Source organism: Podarcis melisellensis (assembly GCF_964234715.1).
Source record: "Podarcis melisellensis genome assembly, chromosome: Z".
Lineage (NCBI taxonomy): Eukaryota > Metazoa > Chordata > Lepidosauria > Squamata > Lacertidae > Podarcis > Podarcis melisellensis.
Window position 1 is genome coordinate 9,325,540 of NC_138547.1, and position 21,037 is coordinate 9,346,576.

The 21,037-nt window shown below is 46.3% G+C and overlaps 2 protein-coding genes across 10 annotated transcripts in view; one reads left to right on the forward strand and one right to left on the reverse strand.

Moving 5' to 3' along the window:
- Positions 1 to 21,037, forward strand: part of SLC31A2 (solute carrier family 31 member 2) — a 766,698-nt gene that overhangs the window by 641,773 nt on the left and 103,888 nt on the right. The gene's annotated exons all lie outside the window — the stretch shown is intronic.
- The window catches only part of EHMT1 (euchromatic histone lysine methyltransferase 1), a 139,140-nt gene continuing 121,640 nt past the window's right edge, over positions 3,538 to 21,037 (reverse strand). For all 9 annotated transcript variants that reach the window (XM_081896307.1, XM_081896304.1, XM_081896303.1 and 6 more), the window contains 6 exons: positions 20,503 to 20,580; positions 18,819 to 18,934; positions 14,410 to 14,496; positions 10,012 to 10,090; positions 8,520 to 8,695; positions 3,538 to 5,332 (listed from right to left, as the gene is read on the reverse strand). In XM_081896307.1, coding sequence (XP_081752433.1) covers positions 5,140 to 5,332; positions 8,520 to 8,695; positions 10,012 to 10,090; positions 14,410 to 14,496; positions 18,819 to 18,934; positions 20,503 to 20,580 — 729 coding nt within the window. In that variant the 3' untranslated portion in view covers positions 3,538 to 5,139. The remainder of the gene's footprint in view (positions 5,333 to 8,519; positions 8,696 to 10,011; positions 10,091 to 14,409; positions 14,497 to 18,818; positions 18,935 to 20,502; positions 20,581 to 21,037) is intronic.

Sequence of the window (21,037 nt, forward strand, 5' to 3'; positions counted from 1 at the left end):
TTCAACTCCATGGCAGTCAGCTGCCAGAAATGTCATCAGGTGGGGTTGGGCCGGGAACAATTTCACAAACACGGCTTGTCAAAATCCAGTCTCAAGCCTGTCTTGCAGGAGAGCCAGGATCAAATCCCCGAGGATCATGCTGTGGCCTTGAGCATATTCTTAACTTTACCTAACAGAGTTATTGTGAGGATGAAAACCACAATTTTAAGAGAGAACCATCTTGTACTGAAAACAATGGGGGGGGGGAAGAGTTGCTGTTAATTGCAGGTACAGGGGGATCCTGCCTCAGCATGTATTGCTTATAATTCAAGTATCATTTCCAGAGTGCATTTATCAATTCCATCTCATCTACTATGATGCCTGCAAAGGAAAGAAAAGGAGGGGAAGGAAGGAAGGAAGGAAGGAAGGAAGGAAGGAAGGAAGGAAGGAAGGAAGGAAGGAAGGAAGGAAGGAAGGAAGGAAGGAAGGAAGGTTCTCTAACTGGCATGCAACCGTTTCCCTCTCCATTCTTCCAATTGGTTCATAGCTTTCACAGCAGCCTCTGGCCCATAGCTGAGAGCCTCAGGCCAAAAACCCCTTTGTGCTCTTTTCTGCCTTCAGCCAAGAGTCCTTTTGCTCTCACCCTTTGGTTCATGCCTCCAGTCAATGTAGACTTACATATGTATGGGGTGGGAGGTAGAAGAGGAAAACTGTAGGCAAATCTACACCATTCATTTAAAGCACATGGTGTCCTTATCCCCAAGAACAGTGGGAACTCTAGTTTTCCTCTCACAGAGCTACAATTCCCAGGTTATTTGGAGGGGGGAATCATTGTCAACATCTGTGGGTTTGGGTCTCTCAATAAGTGTCCTCCTCCCCCTACAACCAAAGGGTTGAAGCAAAGCCAATCCTATTCAAAAGTAGCCCCATGAAATTAATGAACATGACTAGCCTAGGTCCATTCATGTCAGTGGGCTGACTCGGAGTTATATGCAATCCTAAATTTCCTTTTAAACTTAATTATGGTGATGTTGAATTCAGAACGACAAATTATCAGAGATCTGCAATGGGCTTCGTATGAGCAGTTTATTTGGCCTTGCTGTTGTTATTCCATAAAATGGGACCAGCCTCCTAGTGGATGAGGAAGCCTGCATTCCAGTCTTTAGATCAGGGTTTGGCAACCTCAGGCCCAGGGGCTCAATGTGGCCCTCCAGGCCTCTCTTATCTGGCCCTTGGAACTCTCCCCCCACCACACCCCTTCCTTGGCCACATTCTTTCCCCAGACCACTTACATCACCAGCCTTCTTCTTCCTTGAATGTTCTTGCAAGCCTGGAACGTGGACTTTGAACTGTAATAATGACTTTTGCTTGCTTGCATCTTAGAGGTGTGCATATGTATAGAAACTAGCCTACTGCACAAGGATAACAACTCCAGTTGCTTTTGCATCCATTTCCCCTTGCATCTGGCCTCACCCACCACCAGTGTATGGCCCCTGGAAGACGGCCCAGAGGAAACAGGGCCCTCGGGTGGGAAACGATTCTCCACCCCAAGTTGGCACCAGTAGCAAAGGGAGAACGGCAACAAAAGGCTGATCCTTCAGGCAGATCTTGCTGCTGTTTTGCTTATAGACAACAAAGGGGATTTTTTTAGTTGAGTTGTAGAATATTTATTGCTTTGTGCCTTAACCCCACACTGAGAGCAGTTGCAGAAAAGCAGTGCAAGAATCCCACTCACTGCAATTCAAATGGACTTTCTTCTATCTTAAGGTAAACAAGCACGGACTGAGGCTGCGCAGGAGGGCAGTCAGCTGTGAATTGCCTGCGGCCTCCTCAAACCTGAGCTTTGCCAACGGGAAGAGGCTGCTACTCCTAGGGGAAGCCATCACAGACTGGCGGGGCCTCCGCCTCCACTGTCACCCCAGAGCATCACCATTTGGTGTGTGAAAATGCTTTTTGCCAGTGACATTTGCAGAGCAGCGGTCTGGTCTCCCAGCAGCCTCAGATTCACTCTGATATATTTAAGTTTTGGGAAATGGCGGTAAGAAAACCAGCAGATAGGAACCACCCATTGGCAAACTAGAACCTGTACTATTTCGTCTGCAAAGCATCATGACAGAGGCAGACCACAGGGTCCAGTTTAGCTCAGTATTATTCACATGCCAGGATAGAGAAGCATTCAGCCTGATGGCCACATCCCCTTTCTGGGCAGCCTTCTTGGGGCCACAAATGTTACTCTCTTTTTTTTTTACAGCAGGCTAGTTTCTATACACAACCCTCCCTCTCCTTCACCCAGGGAAGCAAGAGGCAAGAGTTCAAGGACAGATTCCAGGCATGCAAAGGACACTCAAGTAGGGTTGGTTGTGGGTGTGGCCTGGGAATGGGTGTGGCTGATATGGTGGTGATTGCTCAGAGGGCCAGAAAGGTCTGGAGGGCCACATTCAGCCTTCAGGCCTAGAGTTTACCCACCCCTACTGCAAAGCTTCCGATTACAGGGATTCTCCCTTGCCTGCAACCGCATCAGTGGCAGAGTATAAAATCTCCCTAAATTCAGTTTCTTCCACTTAAGTAGCACCAATACCCCCACTGAAACGTAAGCAGCTCATTCCAGCTGGCCAAGGTGCATGTGGATGAGTAGTCTTTAGTGGGGCTACTTTAAAAAAAAAAAAATCCCATATGATCCACACTTTATAGCCAGGACAAGAATTATACAAATGGCAGAAATAGAGAATCCTATATGGGTAATAGGAAGGTTTGGGTAAACAGAAGGAAGGCAAACTGCCTGGGAAAATGTGCATCAGGTGCAGCAGTTGGGAACATAGAAATATGCCTCATATTTAGCAAAACTGTTGATTCGTCTAGTTTAATACTGTCTATGTCGACTGGCAGCAGGGTTTCAGGCACGGGTCTCTCCCAGTTCTACTTGCAGATACCAGGGACTGGACCTGGTACTTTCTGCATGAAAAGTAGATGCCGCACCACTGAGCGGTTGTTACTTGTAGATTGTGATGCATTGAGTTATGGTTTGGAGAAGGCAATGAATGGAGAAGGTAAATAACAGTCAAGAAAAGCTTTATGCCCTTTTCAGAGGCACAGAAAAAGTAATCATTTCGTTAAGGTCTGGGGCTTTGCCTGTCTCTCTTATAAAGTCGCATATGTGTGCACACCCACCTGCAACTCTCTTCACTTTCTAATTTAGAATTGGAATCCCACTTGCAGGAGGTGGTGTCTGACAAGCCACTCAGCCTCAGATTTAGAGGACAGCCATGAGTGACTTGCCTTTCAGGGGTTTTGTTGGGAACACAATACAAAAACATAACACAAAGTACTATGAGCACCTAAAAAAAAAGTTACAGAAATGTTCAAATGCCATTGTTATTGCCTGATTTTTGAGCTGCTTATAAGCATGTGATATAGCTGCACAGTGAACCCTGCTCTGAGGATGGTATTGTTCCTGGATTAATTAAACTAGAATAAAACTGTGCATAGTAGGGAGCGCAAGGGGAAGTATTGCAAAAATTTAATCTAGTAAAGATTAAAGAGGCCAAAGGGGGCAAAATGTTTAATGCACTTTTTATTGATTTCATTGAAAACAGAACAAGGAAATGACAGGAGCCCAAAGGTGGGAACCTTTGAAACTCAAAAAAAAAGGGAAAAAAAGAAAACATTTAACAGAAAGGAAAAGGGGGGAAAAGACCACCCAGCAATATGAACGGTTTAGAAGAGATGCACCCCTCCCCCTCCAAAAAAAGAAAAATTAACCCCACAAAAAACAAAACAAAAAAGTCCCCAAACCTGGTACTGCACTAATTACAGTATTTAAGAGATAAATGGGGAAAAAGATGATCTGCTTTACCACCGCACAAAAGGTGATGACAGATTTTATTCCCACTACAATACTAACAAAAGGTCTTGTGGGTTTTGTCGTCCCTGCATTTTATACTAAGATCACTTTGTTCTTTTCTTTTTTTTTCTTCTTTTTATTATACAATTGAAAATTTCATTTTACGTAGTAGTGAGAAAAAAATCACACTAAAATCAGCACCGTTGAGTTGCTCGGGTGAGTTGCTTTTCTGTTCAGCTCCCCCCAGTATGGTACAAGAGAAATCAGTTCAATCCAACCGTCAACCTCACAATATGTAGCTTTACATGGGGAGGAAATGAAAGAAATCGGAAAAACGGCGATGGCACAGATAGACCACATTTGCCACCATGTTCTCAGGGGTGCCCAGGCTGAGCTTTTGCTTCAGGAAATGCCTGGAAGAGGGCCTCTCTGTAAGTGCCAGTTTATCCGTATGGGAAAACAAACAAAAAAAATCCTTGATTCCTTTTCCAGAGTTAGTGTTATGTAAGACATAAGGAATCCTTCCAAGCCTCCCATTGCACGATAGGGGTGTATGCGCCGAAACACTGGAAAAAACGAAAACTCTCTGTAATGGAGAAGCCCCTATCTGGACTTGGGAGAACCTCTGGGAGGCTTGGACAAATAATTAAGAGGTTGTGACGGAAAACAGCAAATACGCTGGCTAAGGCAGGCACCTTGTTCGAAAGGAGTTCCGTTTCAATCCTCGGACGATGAGCGAGAAAGGAAGGTGTGCCTGCAAAGGTTAAGCTGGCCTCGGTGCTTGTGCCAAGGAGGTGAGTTTGGCTTCAAGAAATCGTCATCACCATAATCATCATCACATTTCATCAAGTATTCAGAGTTCTACTACAACTGGAGAGATGCAACATCAGCAGTCCATTCAAATCTTGTCCTTTCAGGTGGGGGAATCAAGTGGGTGGGCGGAAGACCTCTTCCTTGGCTCGGAGAACAGGGATCACATTAAGAGAGGCCTCTAAAGGGCCTCTCAGCATGGAAGGATGAGAGCAGCTGCCCCTGCGTTCACAAGCCAGCTACTTCCTGGTCTGCTGTGGGTGCAAGAAGAAAGCAGGGCGGACCTGCGTCATCTGTGACGAAGCACAAGGTGCCTGGTTCCTTTCTCCAGTAACACTCAATAGCAGCGCCTCAACGCTGGACTGCTGCAGGGATGTGGGGTGGTATTCTGTGTTGGGGTTTTTTTTTAACGGGAGCGGGGAGTCTCCTTTCTCGAAAATATATAAAAAAGAAATATCTTACAATCTGTGGTGGTGTTTTGTTTTTCTTTCTATGTGTGCAGAAAGCCCTCAAAAGGAGGTTGTTGCCACTGCTGTTGTAGAGCTCGTGTCAGGGAGCCTGCTCTCCAACACCTCCTGGGACGAGGAAGTGCTGGCCTGCCTCTGAGCCAAGATGGCGCTGGTGTACCTGCACTTGGGAGAGCCGCACAGGCAACTGAAGTAATTGCCCTTGACTTCCCAGAACCTATCGCCATAGTCAAACCTGAGAGAGAGAGAGAGAGAGAGAGAGAGAGAGAGAGAGAGAGAGAGAGAGAGAGTGTGTTAGAGAGTTGTACTTCTGGGCAAATATACACAGGAGGAAGCCACACAGTTGATTCCACTACCACCACAACCACCACCAAAAACAGCACAGGGGAATGGGCTCCCCCACCAACCGACTGAGGCCCCCACTCCCTTTGAAGCAGTCTCCCAAGGGCTACATGTATGAAGTAAAGGTAAAGGTAAAGGGACCCCTGACCATTAGGTCCAGTCATGACCGACTCTGGGGTTGCGGAGCTCATCTCACTTTATTGGCTGAGGGAGCCGGCATACAGCTTCCAGGTCATGTGGCCACCATGACTAAGCTGCTTCTGGCGAACCAGAGCAGTGCACGGAAACACCATTTACCTTCCCGCCGGAGTGGTACCTATTTATCTACTTGGACTCTGACATGCTTTTGAACTGCTAGGTGGGCTGGAGCAGGGACCAAGCAACGGGAGCTCACCCCGGCATGGGGATTCGAACCACTGACCTTCTGGTCAGCAAGTCCTAGGCTCTGTGGTTTAACCCACAGCGCCACCCGCGTCCCACTCATGTATGAAGTGGGTGGGGCCAAAAGCCAAAGTGGGGATGACTGCCTGAAGAAGGGTTTAGTAGTTCTTATAAGGATCAGCTTGGATGGAAACACTAGACAAGGCTTCCTCAACCTCGGCCCTCTAGATGTTTTGAGACTACAATTCCCATCATCCCTGACCACTGGTCCTGCCAGCTAGGTATCATGGGAGCTGTAGGCCAAAAACACCTGGAGGGCCGAGGTTGAGGAAGCCTGCACTAGACCTTGGTATAGACTTTAACCTCGGGGGGGAAACTTTGGAAAAGTTATTTGAAGTTCACGGCATGTTAATTCTTTGAAGGAGAGCTACATGAAAATGATTTACAGATGGTATTTAGCTCCGAGTAGACTTGTTAAGATGTATAAGACTGAATCAGATAAGTGCTGGGGATGAAAGGAGGTCGAGGGAACATTTTTTCCATTTGTGATGGACTTGTAAAAGGGTACTGGAAATGATCCATAATGAATTGAAAAACAAGTTTAAAAGGACCTTCGCTCAAAAACCAGAGTCCTTTTTGTTGGGGATAATTCAGACAGAATTTCTCAGGTGTCAAAAAATGTATGCCACTACTGTGGCCCGTGTTTTGTTAGTCCAAAAATGGAAAATGAGCGAGAATCCAGTTAAAGAAGAATGGCAACTTAAGCTGATGGAATATGCACAGCTTGAAGACTACACCAGCCAGTGTAGACGAGGCAAGGCCAAACTTGGCCCTCCAGCTGTTTTGGGACTACAATTCCCATCATCTCTGACTACTGGTCCTGTTAGCTAGGGATGATGGGAGTTGTAGTCCCAAAACAGCAGGAGGGCCAAGTTTGGCCATGCCTAGTGTAGACAGTAATCAGCTGGGTGGACCAATGGTCTGAATCAGTAATTAGGCAGATTTGTCTGTTCCTATAATATTGACTTTTAAAAGAAAAAACTTTCCAAGTTGGGTTCCAATATAAACAAGGAATACAGTGATTTTTTAAAAGGGAAGTGCAAAATACATTTTAAAAATGAAACAGAATCTTAAGAGCCAGCAGAAAGCTAGGAAAGCTTAATCAAGCTCAGTTCAAGCTTATTAATGACCCCCACACCTTCAAAATTCATTTCCCCCACACCAAGCCCATACCCCAACCACAAAAAATAGTTGAACAAGCAACTACCTGCATTTACTGAGTCATGGCCCCTTATAATGTGAACATTGGCCCATCAACCTCAGTATTGTCTACACTGACTGGCAGCATCTCCTTAAGGTTTCAGATTGGGAGTCTCTCCCAGTCCTACCTGGAGATACCAGGGCTTTGAACCTCTGACCAGTGTTAGAAACTGGAAAGCTAGGAGCCATGTGGAAACTAGGTTGTGGACACCAAAACAAAATGTCTAGGCACTTTTTTCTTCCTTCTTCTGCATTACCAGACCAGATGATTCGCCTGGCAGTGCGGTGATGGCAAAATATTTTTTATTTTTTGCTGCTGGGCAAATCAGGTGTTCTGCAGGGCAGGGCAGCAGCAAAAGATGAGTGCAGAACACCTGATTCGCTTGGCAGTAAAAAAAAAAGAAAACACGTCTTTTGCTGCTGTGCTGCCAGGTGAATCAGGTGTTCTGTGGGATAGTCCAGGAGCAAAAGACGTGGATCTTTTTGTTGCAGCCAGGGAGGTGGGGATGCTAGGGGCCAAGGGTGGCATCCAGACAGTCTCAAAAGGCCGGTTGCTGGTCACAAAGTGCAGCTAATTTCGAACGCTGCCTGTGACCTTCAGAATGCATAGCCGATAGTCTGTTACTGTGGTGCAATGGGTTTCGATGAGCAGGAAGTTACAGACGCCTCCTTATGTAGATTGATTTGCTTTTTAGTGTTACTTCTCAACATCTGTTTCATGGCTTCTGTGCGAGTAAGCTGGGGCAAGGGGTGAGGGCGTGAACACACATGCGCAGATCTGAAGAAGGCCAACACATGCACAGAGCTGGAGGAACGCTTGAAAGCAGATCCAGAAAAGCCATGAGCTTTGATATAGCTCAGTCAATAGAGCATGAGACACTCTAATCTTGGGGTTGTGGGTTCAAGGGGGTTTGAACTAATGACCCTTGTGGTTCTTTCCAACTCCGCAGTTCCACAATTCAAGGAAATGCACATTGAATGTATGGTCCGAGTGTGACCTTGTTTTGTTGAATGCAACCCAAAGAGAAGGAGCCTGCAGAACAGGGAGATGGAAATGGGTAGGTTCTGACCCAGACCTCTGCTGGTTTCAGACCTCCCCACTGCTAGCATGTGACCCATGGAGATGGGGCAGGAGGTCAAGGGGGAGCAATTCCCCTCCCCATGAACTGATGAACCATAATCCCAATTCCCAGCACTTATCCACTCCCTTCCCCCAAAGAGTGAGTTTCTAGCACTTGGAGATTAGACATGATGTACAGGCACTATACCCACAGATGCCCACAATCTGATCCCCCACCACATAAATATTATCCCTGAAGGAATGGCTGCCCCTGACAGACCAAGGGCTGCCTCCATCCCTGAGCTTAAGCAACTCTTCTTCCTCCCTCCTCCTCCTGCTTCCCATTCCTGCCATTTCCTTCTCTTCCTCTTACACATACCCAATCTCTTCTCCCGCTTGGATATTCTTGGTACTGAAGAATGCAATTCTGGGGAAGCGCAGGTCCTGGTGGGACATGAACACTCGTACGGCGGTCAGGTTGGGCTCACAGAAATGGTTGATGAAGCGGCTGATGTTGCCGTAAAAGCGGGCATCTATGCAGTACACGTCTTTGTTCTGAGGAAGTTGAGGAGGGGGACAGAGAGAACCTCTGATTAGACCTGAGTTTTGGTTCCATGTAAAATCAGTCTCTGCTGGAGCTGGTGGAAATTATTTGAAGAGTTATCCTGCGCAGGTATTTTAGCCACTCACCTAGGCCCCGTATGCGCCATGTACTTAAAGCAATTCTTATACCACTTTGAAAGTCATGGTTTCCACTGAAGAATTATGGGAACTGTTGCTTGTTAAGGGTGCAGAGTACTGCTAGAAGAAACCCTCCTACCCCCCACATTCTTCCTCACAGAGCTACAGTTCCTAGAGTTGGGAAACAGGTTCAAATATGTCTCATTTTCCATCCCCCTCCCCCGAATACTTTTCATTCAATAGAGATCAAGGTCCCATTTGCAGTATACAATAAAAGCATCTTTATACCACTTTGCTCAAAGAATCCTGGGAACTATAGTTTGTTAAGGGTGCAGAGTACTGCTAGGAGACCTCCCTATTCCCATCACAGAGGTACAATCCCCAGAGTACCCTGAGAGCGGAGGGGATGCATTTGCACTATTGCTGACCCTTCCTCCTCTACTATTCCCGGAATTCCTTGGGAAGAAGGATTGACTGTTAAAACACTTTGGGAATTGTAGCGCTGTGAGTGGCAGTAGGTGTCCCTAGCAGCTCTCAGCATCCTTAACACCTTCAGTTCGCAGGATTCTTTGGTGGAAGCCATGACTATTTAAAAGTGGTGTCCCGCTGCTTTAAATGCATAGTGTAGATATGGCCTTAAGAATAAGCAAAACAGCTAAATTAAAAGTTATTGAGAGGCAGCTTCCAACTAATGCCCCATGGTGGAAGTGGGTCTGCATGAGGCATTTTGCCTTTCAGGGTTGTACCCAACTAAGTTCTACTCAGAGTAGGCCCACTGAGATTACTGGATCCAAGTTAAATAGTGTCTGTTATTCTTCAGTGAGTCTACTTTGAGCAGGACTAATCCTTGGTAACTAATCTTTGTGTGTGTGTGTGTGTGTGTGTGTGTGTGTGTATGCCCCCCCCCGCTGCCCAAATCACCTTTGGGCAAAGAGTCGTGCTCAGCAGAGGCTGTTTATGAGCTGGTGGCCCAGAAGAAGATGTCCCAGTTTCCCCCATCATCTGTCCCCTGAGTCTCTCAGCCCTTTCCCCTTCCCAATTCTACAGGATGTTTTGCTTTTCCTAAAAGGCGAGAAGAGCTTCCTGTCACACCAACTTACAGATGATGAAATGGGGGTGGGGGGTGGGGGAAGAGGCAGAATTTGTTTTAGCACTTTCTGCTTGTCCTGCGAGCCCTTCAAATTTACTACCTGGTCGCCAAGTTCAAAAAGGTAGGTGTCTTCTTCCCGTACATTTGCCTCTGAATCAGAAATTAGCTCTCCAACATACCTGCGGGAGAAACGAGAAACCAGAATTGGAGACTAATGACCTTTTTTTTTTTTGCAACAGATTTGGACATGTGGTAGTTGATGCATTCAAAAGAACCTCCTTCCAAGACAGCCTCTTCCTTAACATCCCAAAACCCGGTCCTCTCCGTTTTGACAAGTTTTGGGTGACCTGAATGACTGCTCCCCTCAAGGGGTCAGCTTGCACTCTTGTTCCCAGAAGCAAAAAGCCACAGCCTGGCATGTTACTCCACAGCAGTGGCCTTTAATGAACTGTAGGAGGAGCTAGAATACATGGTAAGAGATCCCCAAATGCATATTTGGGTTAAAATAGGGTCCTGGGTCTGAAAAGGCTGACGGCAGTTGCCGGCGCCTATTGGGACTGGTAGGGCAGATGGCAGGGAGACCAACAGTAGGGGGGCCAGAGGCAATGATAAGTGATGCCAACATGTTGTCCTGCTCTGCCCTGCTGAGTTCTACATGGGAACAACACTGAGACTAAACAAGAGGAAGCTTAAAGGCAAGACCAGCACATCCTGGGCTGGTTGTAAGTAGGATGACAGGCATGTGATGGCTGGCTGAGGGCAGACTAGTGTTGCTTAGCCTGGGCTCCATTTTCCCAGCAGAGCAGCCTCCATTACTCTATACCAGGCACTCCCAAACTCAGCCCTCCAGATGTTTTGGGACTACAACTCCCATCAGCCCTAGCTAACAGGACCAGTGGTCAGGGATGATAGGAACTGTAGTCCCAAAACATCTGGAGGGCTGAGTTTGGGGGTGCCTGCTCTATACCAACAACTCGGTTAGAGATGCTCCCAAAGCATTTTCAGTCTGACAAAGTCACTCAATAATGTGAAGCCGGACCAGTGAGGGGTGTGGCCTAGGGAGAGACCAGAGGGTCTTCCCACTCCTGCTCTGGCTGCACAGGTATCTGGTCACCCTGAAGGTTCCACCTCTTCTATCTGCAGCTTTTCCAAGACACAGCGAGACCACTTCGCAGAGTTGCCTCCTAGCATCCTTTAAAGCTAGGGTGGGGGTCCTGTGGTCCTCAAGGTGCTGCTGGACTACAACTCCCATCATCCTTGACCATTTGCTATCTCTTCCAGATTCATTGGTGAGTGTGGTTAAAAGGTGGGCCTCCTAAACATATGGGCACATTTAAGGGTGAAATTGTTTCCACCCAACTTCTCCTAAACAATGCTAATGTGTCATTCCAGGTTAATTAGAAAGTAATAATCTGGTTCAGAGCAACTCTAACAAGATGTGCTAGGAATAACATTTCTAATTGTAATTACTTTAAGAACATTTTTAACTGTAATTGCTTTTAGATCTCTTTTAGCTGTAATTGTTTTTAGAATGTGTTAATCTGTTTTAGAATGTTTCTGTTTTTAAATTGTGTATCTGTTTGCCACTCTGGGCTCCTCTGCGGAGGAAGGACTGGATATAGATTCAGTAAGTATATGAAATCAACAGACACACACTTTAAAGGTTGCTAGCTAGGCTGCCTTTACGCTGCATACCTCCTTTCTCAGGTCTTTTTAGCCTCTGACTTTGCATCTCATCAAGCGGTTCTGTAGCATTGCAGAGGCTGTAAAAAAAATCACCTGGGCTGCTGAAGAAAAGTCGCATCCATCAGGCTTGCTCTGGAGGTTCAAACTGCCTTGGGCTGTTCAAAGGTTATTAAGAAATATACGAGACCTAAGGGACACTCTTGCCTGGCAACTGTGCTCCTCTGACGGGGTAATGCTGAGAGTGCCACATACCCCAGAGGTTCATTTAGTTATGTACTAGTAAACAGGCTTTTAGTGTTGCACTTCCAGCCCTCTGGAATCAATTAGGGATGTTTAGGTGGCCATTTATGTTTTGTTTTAAGGAATGCTTTTTCAGGCAGGCTTTCTCTGTAGCTCTTGTGACTTCTCTGCATTTTATCTCTCTTGGATCCAAGTGAGAGCTTGACTGCACATCTGAAAAGGGTACAGGAAAAGGGCAACTAAAATGATTGAGGGGCTACAGAAACTAACCCTTTGAGGAGACACCTTATGTGCTCTTCGTTTTAGTTTAGAAAAGGGATGGGGAACCTGTGCTCCTCCAGCTGCTAATGGACTGAAAACTATCACCATCCCTGACCATTGGCCATGCTGGCTAGAGCATGGCAGGAGATGGGAGTCCAGCAACATCTGGAGAGCCATAGGTCCCCGTCCCCCCCGATTTAGGGTGGGGGGGAGGCAAAGACGGAAGTGTATGGCACCATGCATGGTGTGGAGAAAGCAGAATATGAACATTTCTCCCTCTCCCAAAATACCAGAATCTGGGACCACCCAATGAAGCTGAATGTTGGAAGCTAATAGAATCCACTGCCACCAAGTTGGGTGGGTTTAAAAGGAGTAAAACAAATTCATGGCTGTCAACTGCTACTAGCTGCTGTGGGTATGCTCTACCTCTACTGCATCTGACTGCCAATTGTCGGGAGAGTACTGCTGCTGTTCTCAGGTCCTGCTTTGCAGGCTTTGCATTGGGGTATCTGCTTGGCCACTGTGAAAACAGGATGCTGGAGCAGATGTGGATCCACCAGGGCTCTTGTTATGTTCTTATTCATAAAACAGGACAGAAGGAAGCAAACGGTCTCCCTTAACTCCACAAAGTATTGTATGAATGAAGTCCACATGTATGAGTTCACAGCCAGTTGTCCCCTTCTGTTATTGAAGGCCCACACTTCCACCATAGGCACTGTGCTTCCTTTTCTTTTCCACAGAAATAGATGTGATGTCATACAGAGGATTATGACATCAAATGCGGGAGAGCGATTAGCCGCTAAAACCAAAGGCGCCCTGCACTGATGTGAAGGGCAGAACCAGGAAGGCTCATTAATCACCAGAGCAGGCAGGCTCCAGACATCAATGTGATTAATCTCCTCTCCACTTAAGATAGTCCAAGGGAAACAAATGATGGCCTGGAAGAGCTTTCTGAAACTCCCAGGGTAAAAACATGGCCAATTTCTAATGCAGCAAACCTTCCTAAGGCTGTGCTGAAGAACCAGGTTTCACATGGGGCACTTGATATTTCTTTTTAATGTGGGGAAGGAGGTTCTGGAAGCAAGGCTGAATGAAGACAGGGTTAGGGAATGTTTTTCAGCCTGGGGGCCACATCCCCTCATGGGTAGTCTTCTCGAGGGCCACAAACCAGTGGTGGAATGCCTTTATGAATCAGGCCACATTCAAAGCCGTGCAGAAATTAAAGGTTTCCATTCTCATACTTCTCTCCGTGCAGGGAAAGAAGAGGTATTATCACAGTCCATAGGGCATGGCCAGAAGGGGTGTAGCCTGGAGAGAGTCTCAAAGGCCAGATAGAGAAGTGTGATGGGCTGCATTTGGCCCCCAGGCCTAAGGTGCCCCACAAGCACTCGCCCTACTTTCAGAGAGCAGCTGAATAGAAAGCAACAAGGACAATGAGGAGCATGGTTAGCAGTGGACCAGGGCAGGGGTGGTTCAGCATGTTGCCTACCCCTGTTTTAAGCCCATGGGCAACTAGTTGCAGTGAACTGGGGTGTGTGTGAGTGAGTGAGTGAGTTGCACGTGCATCACTACCCACCACACAAGGTGTTTGTCACTGTCACATACTAGGTAGTGCAACAGATCACGTAAGCTGCTGGTGAATGGCACTTGGCAACCTTGCAGAATTTATTTATTTATTTCAACAGCATTCCTATTGATTGCCTGATCGTTAACGGAGGGGAGAGAACAGCCACACAAAACAGTTCTTATGGGGAATGAATTTTTGCCTGGGATATTTCCAAGTCCAAGTCCACAATCTCAACTGGATACAACCTGAGCCCAAGGTGAATATGAGGCGTTGAACCCACATTCCATGGCCTCTTCCAAGATATGAGCATAATGGCACATGAGCTAAAACTCAAGGGTTCACATACGGAAGGGTCAGAGACTAAGGAAGGGGGGGGTGCTGCAAGGTTAAGCCCTTGTGACACAAGCTTTAAGGAGAGTTCTCTCTTCCTACTATGTTGAAAGAAGAGAAGAGTTTGGATTTGATAGCCTGCTTTATCACCACCCTAAGGAGTCTCAGAGCGGCTAACATTCTCCTTTCCCTTCCTCCCCCCCAACAAACACTCTGTGAGGTGAGTGGGGCTGAGAGACTTCAGAGAAGTGTGACTAGCTCAAGGCCACCCAGCAGCTGCATGAGGAGGAGCGGGGAATCGAACCCGGTTCACCAGATTACAAGTCCACTGCTCTTAACCACTAGATCACACTGGCTCTCACACCACACTGGCTCACACTTCCAACAGTTTTTTTCTAAAGGCAAGGCACTCACTCGCAAACAAAGGTCCCCAGTGGAATGTCCTGCATTGTCCGCACGCCCCAGCTCATCTTCTGCGTCCGATAAAGCTGTAATCGAATCCTGGAAGGCAAAGATCAACCCTGTGAGAACTTGCACTCAATTTTTTTTTTAAATGCATTTGTAGATTTAACAGAATTAGTTCCCTGCTTAGCTGCAAACAAAACCTCTGAGGATTCAAAGTTGTGTCCAACTAAGTTCTACTTAAAGAGCAGATGCCCTGAAATTAATGGATGTAAGTTAGTTGTGCCCATTATTTTCAACAGGCCTATTCTGAAAAGGCCGAGCATTGGATGAAACCTAAAGAATGTAAAATTTATATGAAAAATTGTAAAATAAAAGTCAACATGTTTAAAAACTGTAATATCAGAAAAATCACAACTGTTTTAAAAACTATCCCACGAGCTAAAATTGTAGCATAATGTCAGCTTTACATGGAACAGAGGCGATGTGTGTCACAGAAACAGCCAGATTAATTTCTATGGACTTGTGTTTCCAGCTGAAAGTAACTTGAATGTTTGATGCAGAAACCAATAATTTTCATTTTATTTTGGACTGCATCCGATGCTAGTCCTACTCAGAGAAGGCCCACTGAAAATAATGAACATGAGTTGCTTAGATCATTCATTTTAGTGGGTCTACTCTGAGCTGAACTCAGTTGGAATCAACTTCTTCTTCAACGTGTCTTGAAGCTGTTTGTCAGCCTGCAGCCCACAGGACTCATTTCAGACTAGTTTACTCTCCCAGCCAAACACTCAAAACCGAATCCAGTCTCTGCTACCGATCAGAATTCAGGTGAGTCATGTAGGCTGCCTTCAAGGAATAATTCTTGATGTGCCACCTACACAATCTTTCTCTTGGTTTTATCTATTCCCCCCTCCCCAACTTGAAATTCTTCAAATATTTGCAGATCATTGCAGGAAGCCGATATGGCTTCCCAAGCATCAGCACTTCCAGAATCCACTTCTATGGTGGCCGCTCTGAGCCCGGCCTTGGCTGGGGAGGGCGGGGTATAAATAAAAAATTTTAATTATTATTATTATGGTGTGTCCCTGTAAGAAAAACACTTGGGCCTAATTTGAATAGTAGAGTGCCTGGTATCTGGTGGGCGGGGCTTGCGTGCTTTGCTCCAGAATCAGCCCCTCTCTTTAGGGTGTGTTCAGTTAAGAGTGTCAGTTATGAGGGACCAACTGCCTCTTCTTGTTTCTTGCCTCAAACTTGCCTCATGTTTTATTTGGCTTCTCTCATCATGTTATTTTGTTGTAGTTTTCTTTATCACTAAAGCTTACATGAGTGACTTATTTTTCTCAAAGAGAAAGAAACTGCTGAGGAAAGGTGTGGTATGTCCTAAACTGCGCGACTGAGTGATATTCCCAGTTTGCCAGCATGTGGAGAGACCCCCATGTTAACAGAAGCAGAAAGAATATGGGGAGGGGAATACCTAATGAAACAGAAACACACACACACACACACACACAGAGAGAGAGAGAGAGAGAGAGAGAGAGAGAGAGAGAGAGAGAGAGAGAGAGAGAGCGCCTGAGTCCAATGTGGGCTGAGTTTGCTCAGCGGCCACCAAATGTTGCATGTTTTAAGTGGAAATGCAAAATTGAGCAGGAGTGGGTGGGGTTGGAATAGAGAATGCTGGAAGAACAGGCTGGCTGGCAACCTTACACTGTAACGTTTTGTTGTAGGTTCCCTTGTACATCAAGGCCACAATCCTATGCAATAAACTCAGTGGGACTCACTTCCAAGTAAACAGGCCATATTTACAATCCGATAAAAGGGAAGAGTAAGAATTAAAAGCAGGAATAACCAGAAGCACAAATGCAGGAAGGGGGAAACCTGGTACGTGTGAAAAGTATCTAGAGGTCTTTGTAGACCACAAAGCTTAACATGGGTCAACATGTGATACAGCAGCAAAAATAAAAAGGGGGGGAGCTAATGCTATTCTAGACAGTATCAGCAGTCTTGGAGTCTCGGAGTCCTGCAACCAGTTCTTGGTCTGGAAACCAAGCCTTATGAAGAACTGTTGAAAGAGCTGGGTATATTTAGCCTGGAAAAGAGGTAAGAGGAGATACAATAGCTATCTTCCAATGTCTCAAGGAAGATGCAGCAAGCTTCTTTTCTCCTGCTCTGGAGGGTAGGACTCGAATCAAGGACTTCAAGTTACAAGAAAGGGGATTCTGACTAAACATTAGGAAGAAAAGGAACGGATTTCCTTAGGAGGCTGTGGACTATTTCCTTGGAGGTTTTTAAGCAAAGGTTGGACGGCCATCTGTCATGGATGCATTAGTTGAGATTCCTGCATTGCACTAGATGACCCATGGGACCCATTCCAACTCTTATGATTCTATGAAGATGATTGTTTTGAGAAGGGTGTCAAACCACCAGTCCCTAGCAGTCTAGTGTGCTGGCTTAAAACAAACCACACTATCAAGAAGGTGGCCGGAACTTGAACAGAATGCTGTGGAATGACCTGCTTCAAAGCTACATTTTTATAACTGGAGAAAAGAGCAGAGGGATGAAGGGGAAATGTTAATGCATTTTAAGCTATTCCGCTGGATTTGTAGAAATCCCAAGAAGACCATAGAATACACCTGCAGCATCAGCCTAACTGGAAGTCCCCCCTCCTCCGCCGCCGGCACCTCAATTCAAGCATTCCTACACCAAAGCCCTGAAAACGCCTTCAAAATACATTAAAAGGAAGGCCCAGGGCATTTCTCGAATCAACACAGGAAATGAAGATGACAAAAGTACAGCTTTGCTTCCAGTCTCTGCTTCTCATTTTGTATTATATTATGTGGTTTGCACTGTGGTTTGCTGTTGTTTTATTGATTGGAGTTTAGAAATTACTTGTTGTAACTGTTGAGTAGATTTCTGTTTAATTCTGAAATGCTGATATTTAATATTATTCTATATTGTTTTAATGAATGTTGAACATTATTTTATTTGCATATTGTATGTTGTATTATGCATATTGTCTTATTTAGATGATGTTAGCCGCTCTGAGCCTGGCTTTGGCTGGGGAGAGCGGGATACAAATAAAAATTTATTATATTATTATTATTATTATTATTATTAAAGCCTCACACAAAGGGCTTCAAAACCTGGCAACGAAGGTTAGGATGAGATAAGCAACTAGTAGAGGCTGGAGGTGCTGGACTTGCAACAGCTTCTGATCTCAACCCAGTTACAAAGCTTAGTGGATGATTTTTGGGAGAGATAATAATTAAACAAATAATTAAAATACCCGTGATAGAACAGTTCCATTTTAAAGCACCCGGGATTCCCCCCCCCCTTTTTAAAAAAAAAAGGCAAGGGAAATCATATATATCAGGAGGTGATAAAGCACACATTCAACAGGGTGATCAAAATACAGTAATGATCCAATTACATATAGTAACACTGAGGGCTGGCAGAGGCAAGTATCAAAAGAACAGTGAGCAAAAGGTTACAAATTCCACCACAGATGGAATGAAAGTGCATCTTTCAAATATACAGTGGTACCTCGGGTTAAGTACTTAATTCGTTCCGGATGTCCGTACTTAACCTGAAATTGTTCTTAACCTGAAGCACCACTTTAGCTAACGGGGCCTCCCGCTGCTGCCGCGCTGCTGGAGCATGATTTCTGTTCTCAACCTGAAGCAAAGTTCTTAACCCGAGGTATTATTTCTGGGTTAGCGGAGTCTGTAACCTGAAGCGTATGTAACCCGAGGTACCACTGTCCCATTAAAGTACCATTATTGGAATTATTGTTATTAATTGATAAGGCCCTGTCAGAGGAAATGGCTAAGTGGGGTCAGGATAAGGCATGAGAAGAATATCCCAGCAGCTCTAACAATCTGCTCATTTCCTCATCCTAGCCAACCTTCGGAATTTGCTTTGGTTCACAACAGTGATCCAAGGCATTTGGGCTTCCTGGTCCCCACTTCCGTTCCATTTCAAAAACTCTCCTTGGGTTTTAGGTAACTGTATCCTTCAAGGAACTCGGGATGGTGCATGTGATTCTCCCCTCATGATAAGCAATTTTCTCTAAATCCCAAGGCTGAGAGATGTGCCCATTCAATTTCTACTCAGAGTAGACCCATTGATATTGAAGCATTCAAGTGAGTGAGGTCCATCTGTTTCAATGTGTCTACTATCCCTAGCGCACCATTTGAGCTTGGGTCTCCCTGGTCCTAGTCCAGCACTGCATACCAGCAGTCACCAATATTTGCTGGACTACAGCTCCTATCATTCCCAGGTCACACTGCCTGGGGCTGAAAGGAGGTGGAGTCCAATGATATCTGGAGGGCTGCAGGCTCTCCTGCTCTTACCACTATACCCTACTGCCTCTCAGTCACAGAACAGCCCCCCCCCAAAAAAACCAGTGTTAACTGTCTTACCGGAGTCCATTTTGCACCACACGATTCCGGCAATTCCTCCAACACGAGCAGGCATGGTTGCACTCAAAGATCAAAGGCGGCTCGGTAGTGCTGAATTCCGGCAGGAGCCGGCCATCCTGCAGAGAGGGCAAGTGGACAAGGGTTGCATTAGGTGCACATCTGTGCACAGGAAGAATTGCAATCTTTAATGAGGAATGACGACTTATGCCACAGATCTGGTCTATCCTGGTCCAGGGCATCCGGCCTGCTCCTCAAGTAAGCAGAGGAATTAATCTTATATTGAGTCAGACCACTAGTCCACCTAGCTCAGAAGTGTACACTGACTGGCAACAACTCTGCAGCATTTGACTAGAGTCACTCCGAGCTCTACCTTGAGATGCAGTGCATTGAACCTGTGGCCTTGAGCCAGCGTGGTGTAGTGGTTAAGAGCGGTGGACTGGTAACCTGGTGAACCAGGTTCGCTTCCCCGCTCCTCCACATGCAGCTGCTGGGTGACCTTGGGCTAGTCACACTTCTCTGAAGTCTCTCAGCCCCACTCACCTCACAGAGTGTTTGTTGTGGGGGAGGAAGGGAAAAGAGATTGTTAGCCGCTTTGAGACTCCTTAAGGGGTGTGATATGGGATGCGGGTGGAACTGTGGGTTAAACCACAGAGCCTAGGAGCCGATCAGAAGGTCGGCGGTTCGAATCCCTGCGACAGGGTGAGCTCCCCTGCCAACCTAGCAGTTTGAAAGCACGTCAAAGTGCAAGAAGATAAATAGGTACCGCTCTGGCAGGAAGGTAAACGGCGTTTCCGTGCGCTGCTCTGGTTCGCCAGAAGCAGCTTAGTCATGCTGGCCACATGACCTAGTCGCTGTATGCCGGCTCCCTCGGCCAATAAAACAAGATGAGCGCGTCGCAATCCCAGAGTCGACAATGACTGGACCTAAGGGTCAGGGGTCCCTTTACCTTTACCTTTTAAGGGGAGTGATAAAGTGGGAGTGATAAAGTCCAAACTCCTCTTTTTCTTTTTGCAAAACAGATGTCCTACCACTGATCTACATCCCTTCCCTCAAGTCATAGCATACGTACAGACATAGGAGCACATAATGCTGTCTTATGCTGACTCAGGTCATTAGTCCATCTAGCTCAGTAGTGCCCACCCTGACTGGTAGTCGTTCTACAAGCCTTCAGAGGTGGGGTACTTTTCTAGCCTAACCTGGAGCTGCTGCTGGGGACTGAACCTGGCGCCTTCCTCAGGCAAAGCAGAAGCACAGACACTGAGATACAGCCCTGCCTCTGAAAAAGCTTCTGCTCCCCTTCCCCCAAAGAGCTACAGTGCTGCTGCTCCCCAACATCTCACCTGTATGTCTCCCTCCTTTCCCCCTCAATACTGCCCAAAAGCATTTTCATGGATTCTTCTGCAGAAGCAATGAGTCCAATCAAGCCTCAAACCCCCTGTGACTCCCCTAGGAAATCAAACTGTGCATTTCAAGGGGAAAGGATTATGTCTTTCAGCTGACCCTGCACATTGTGCTAGGCAGGGTAAGAACAACTTAATTTGCAAGTGGGAGAGATAACCCATTCCCCTTCTCTTAACAGGGAAGAGGAGCTCCCCCCTAGGCCTAAGCAGTAGTGATCCCTCCCAGTCCCACCACCCACATCCTCCAAGTCCACAAAGCTGAGAAAGCAGGCAAACGTCCTCACCTTGTCATACCAGCAGCGCATACTCAGCTGTCCACACAAGCAGTTGCTGGAGGAGCAGTCGTCTATGCACACACAGTACTGCAAGCAAAACAGCAAGAAGCAGCAAGTCACATGTGTGTGTGTGTGCTGACCCACCATAGGGCTTGTGGGGCCCAGCTAGTTGATCTACGAAGAAGCACCATGTAGGCTTTGCATGTCACTAGTGTGTAGTGCTGGATAAAAGGATATTAAAAAGGAGGAGGGATCCTGCTGTGAAAGCCAGCGAAGGTTCTGGAGCTCAGGCTCTCTGTCAGAGGGGGAAATACCAAATATCTGGGGCCCCTTTGGTGGGGTGAGGGTTTTAGGAAGGCAATGGACATTTGTCAGGATGGACATCTGTATTCTGCAATCTTATTCTAGATCAGGGCTGAGGAGCTGGATTCCAAGTGGTAGTGGATCCTGAGCTCCTTCACCCACTGCAGCCCAAGTCTGAAAGGCAGGTGGTGTAAAACTGCCTGCCAATCACCTGACATTGCAATGGCATAAGAGGACTCAT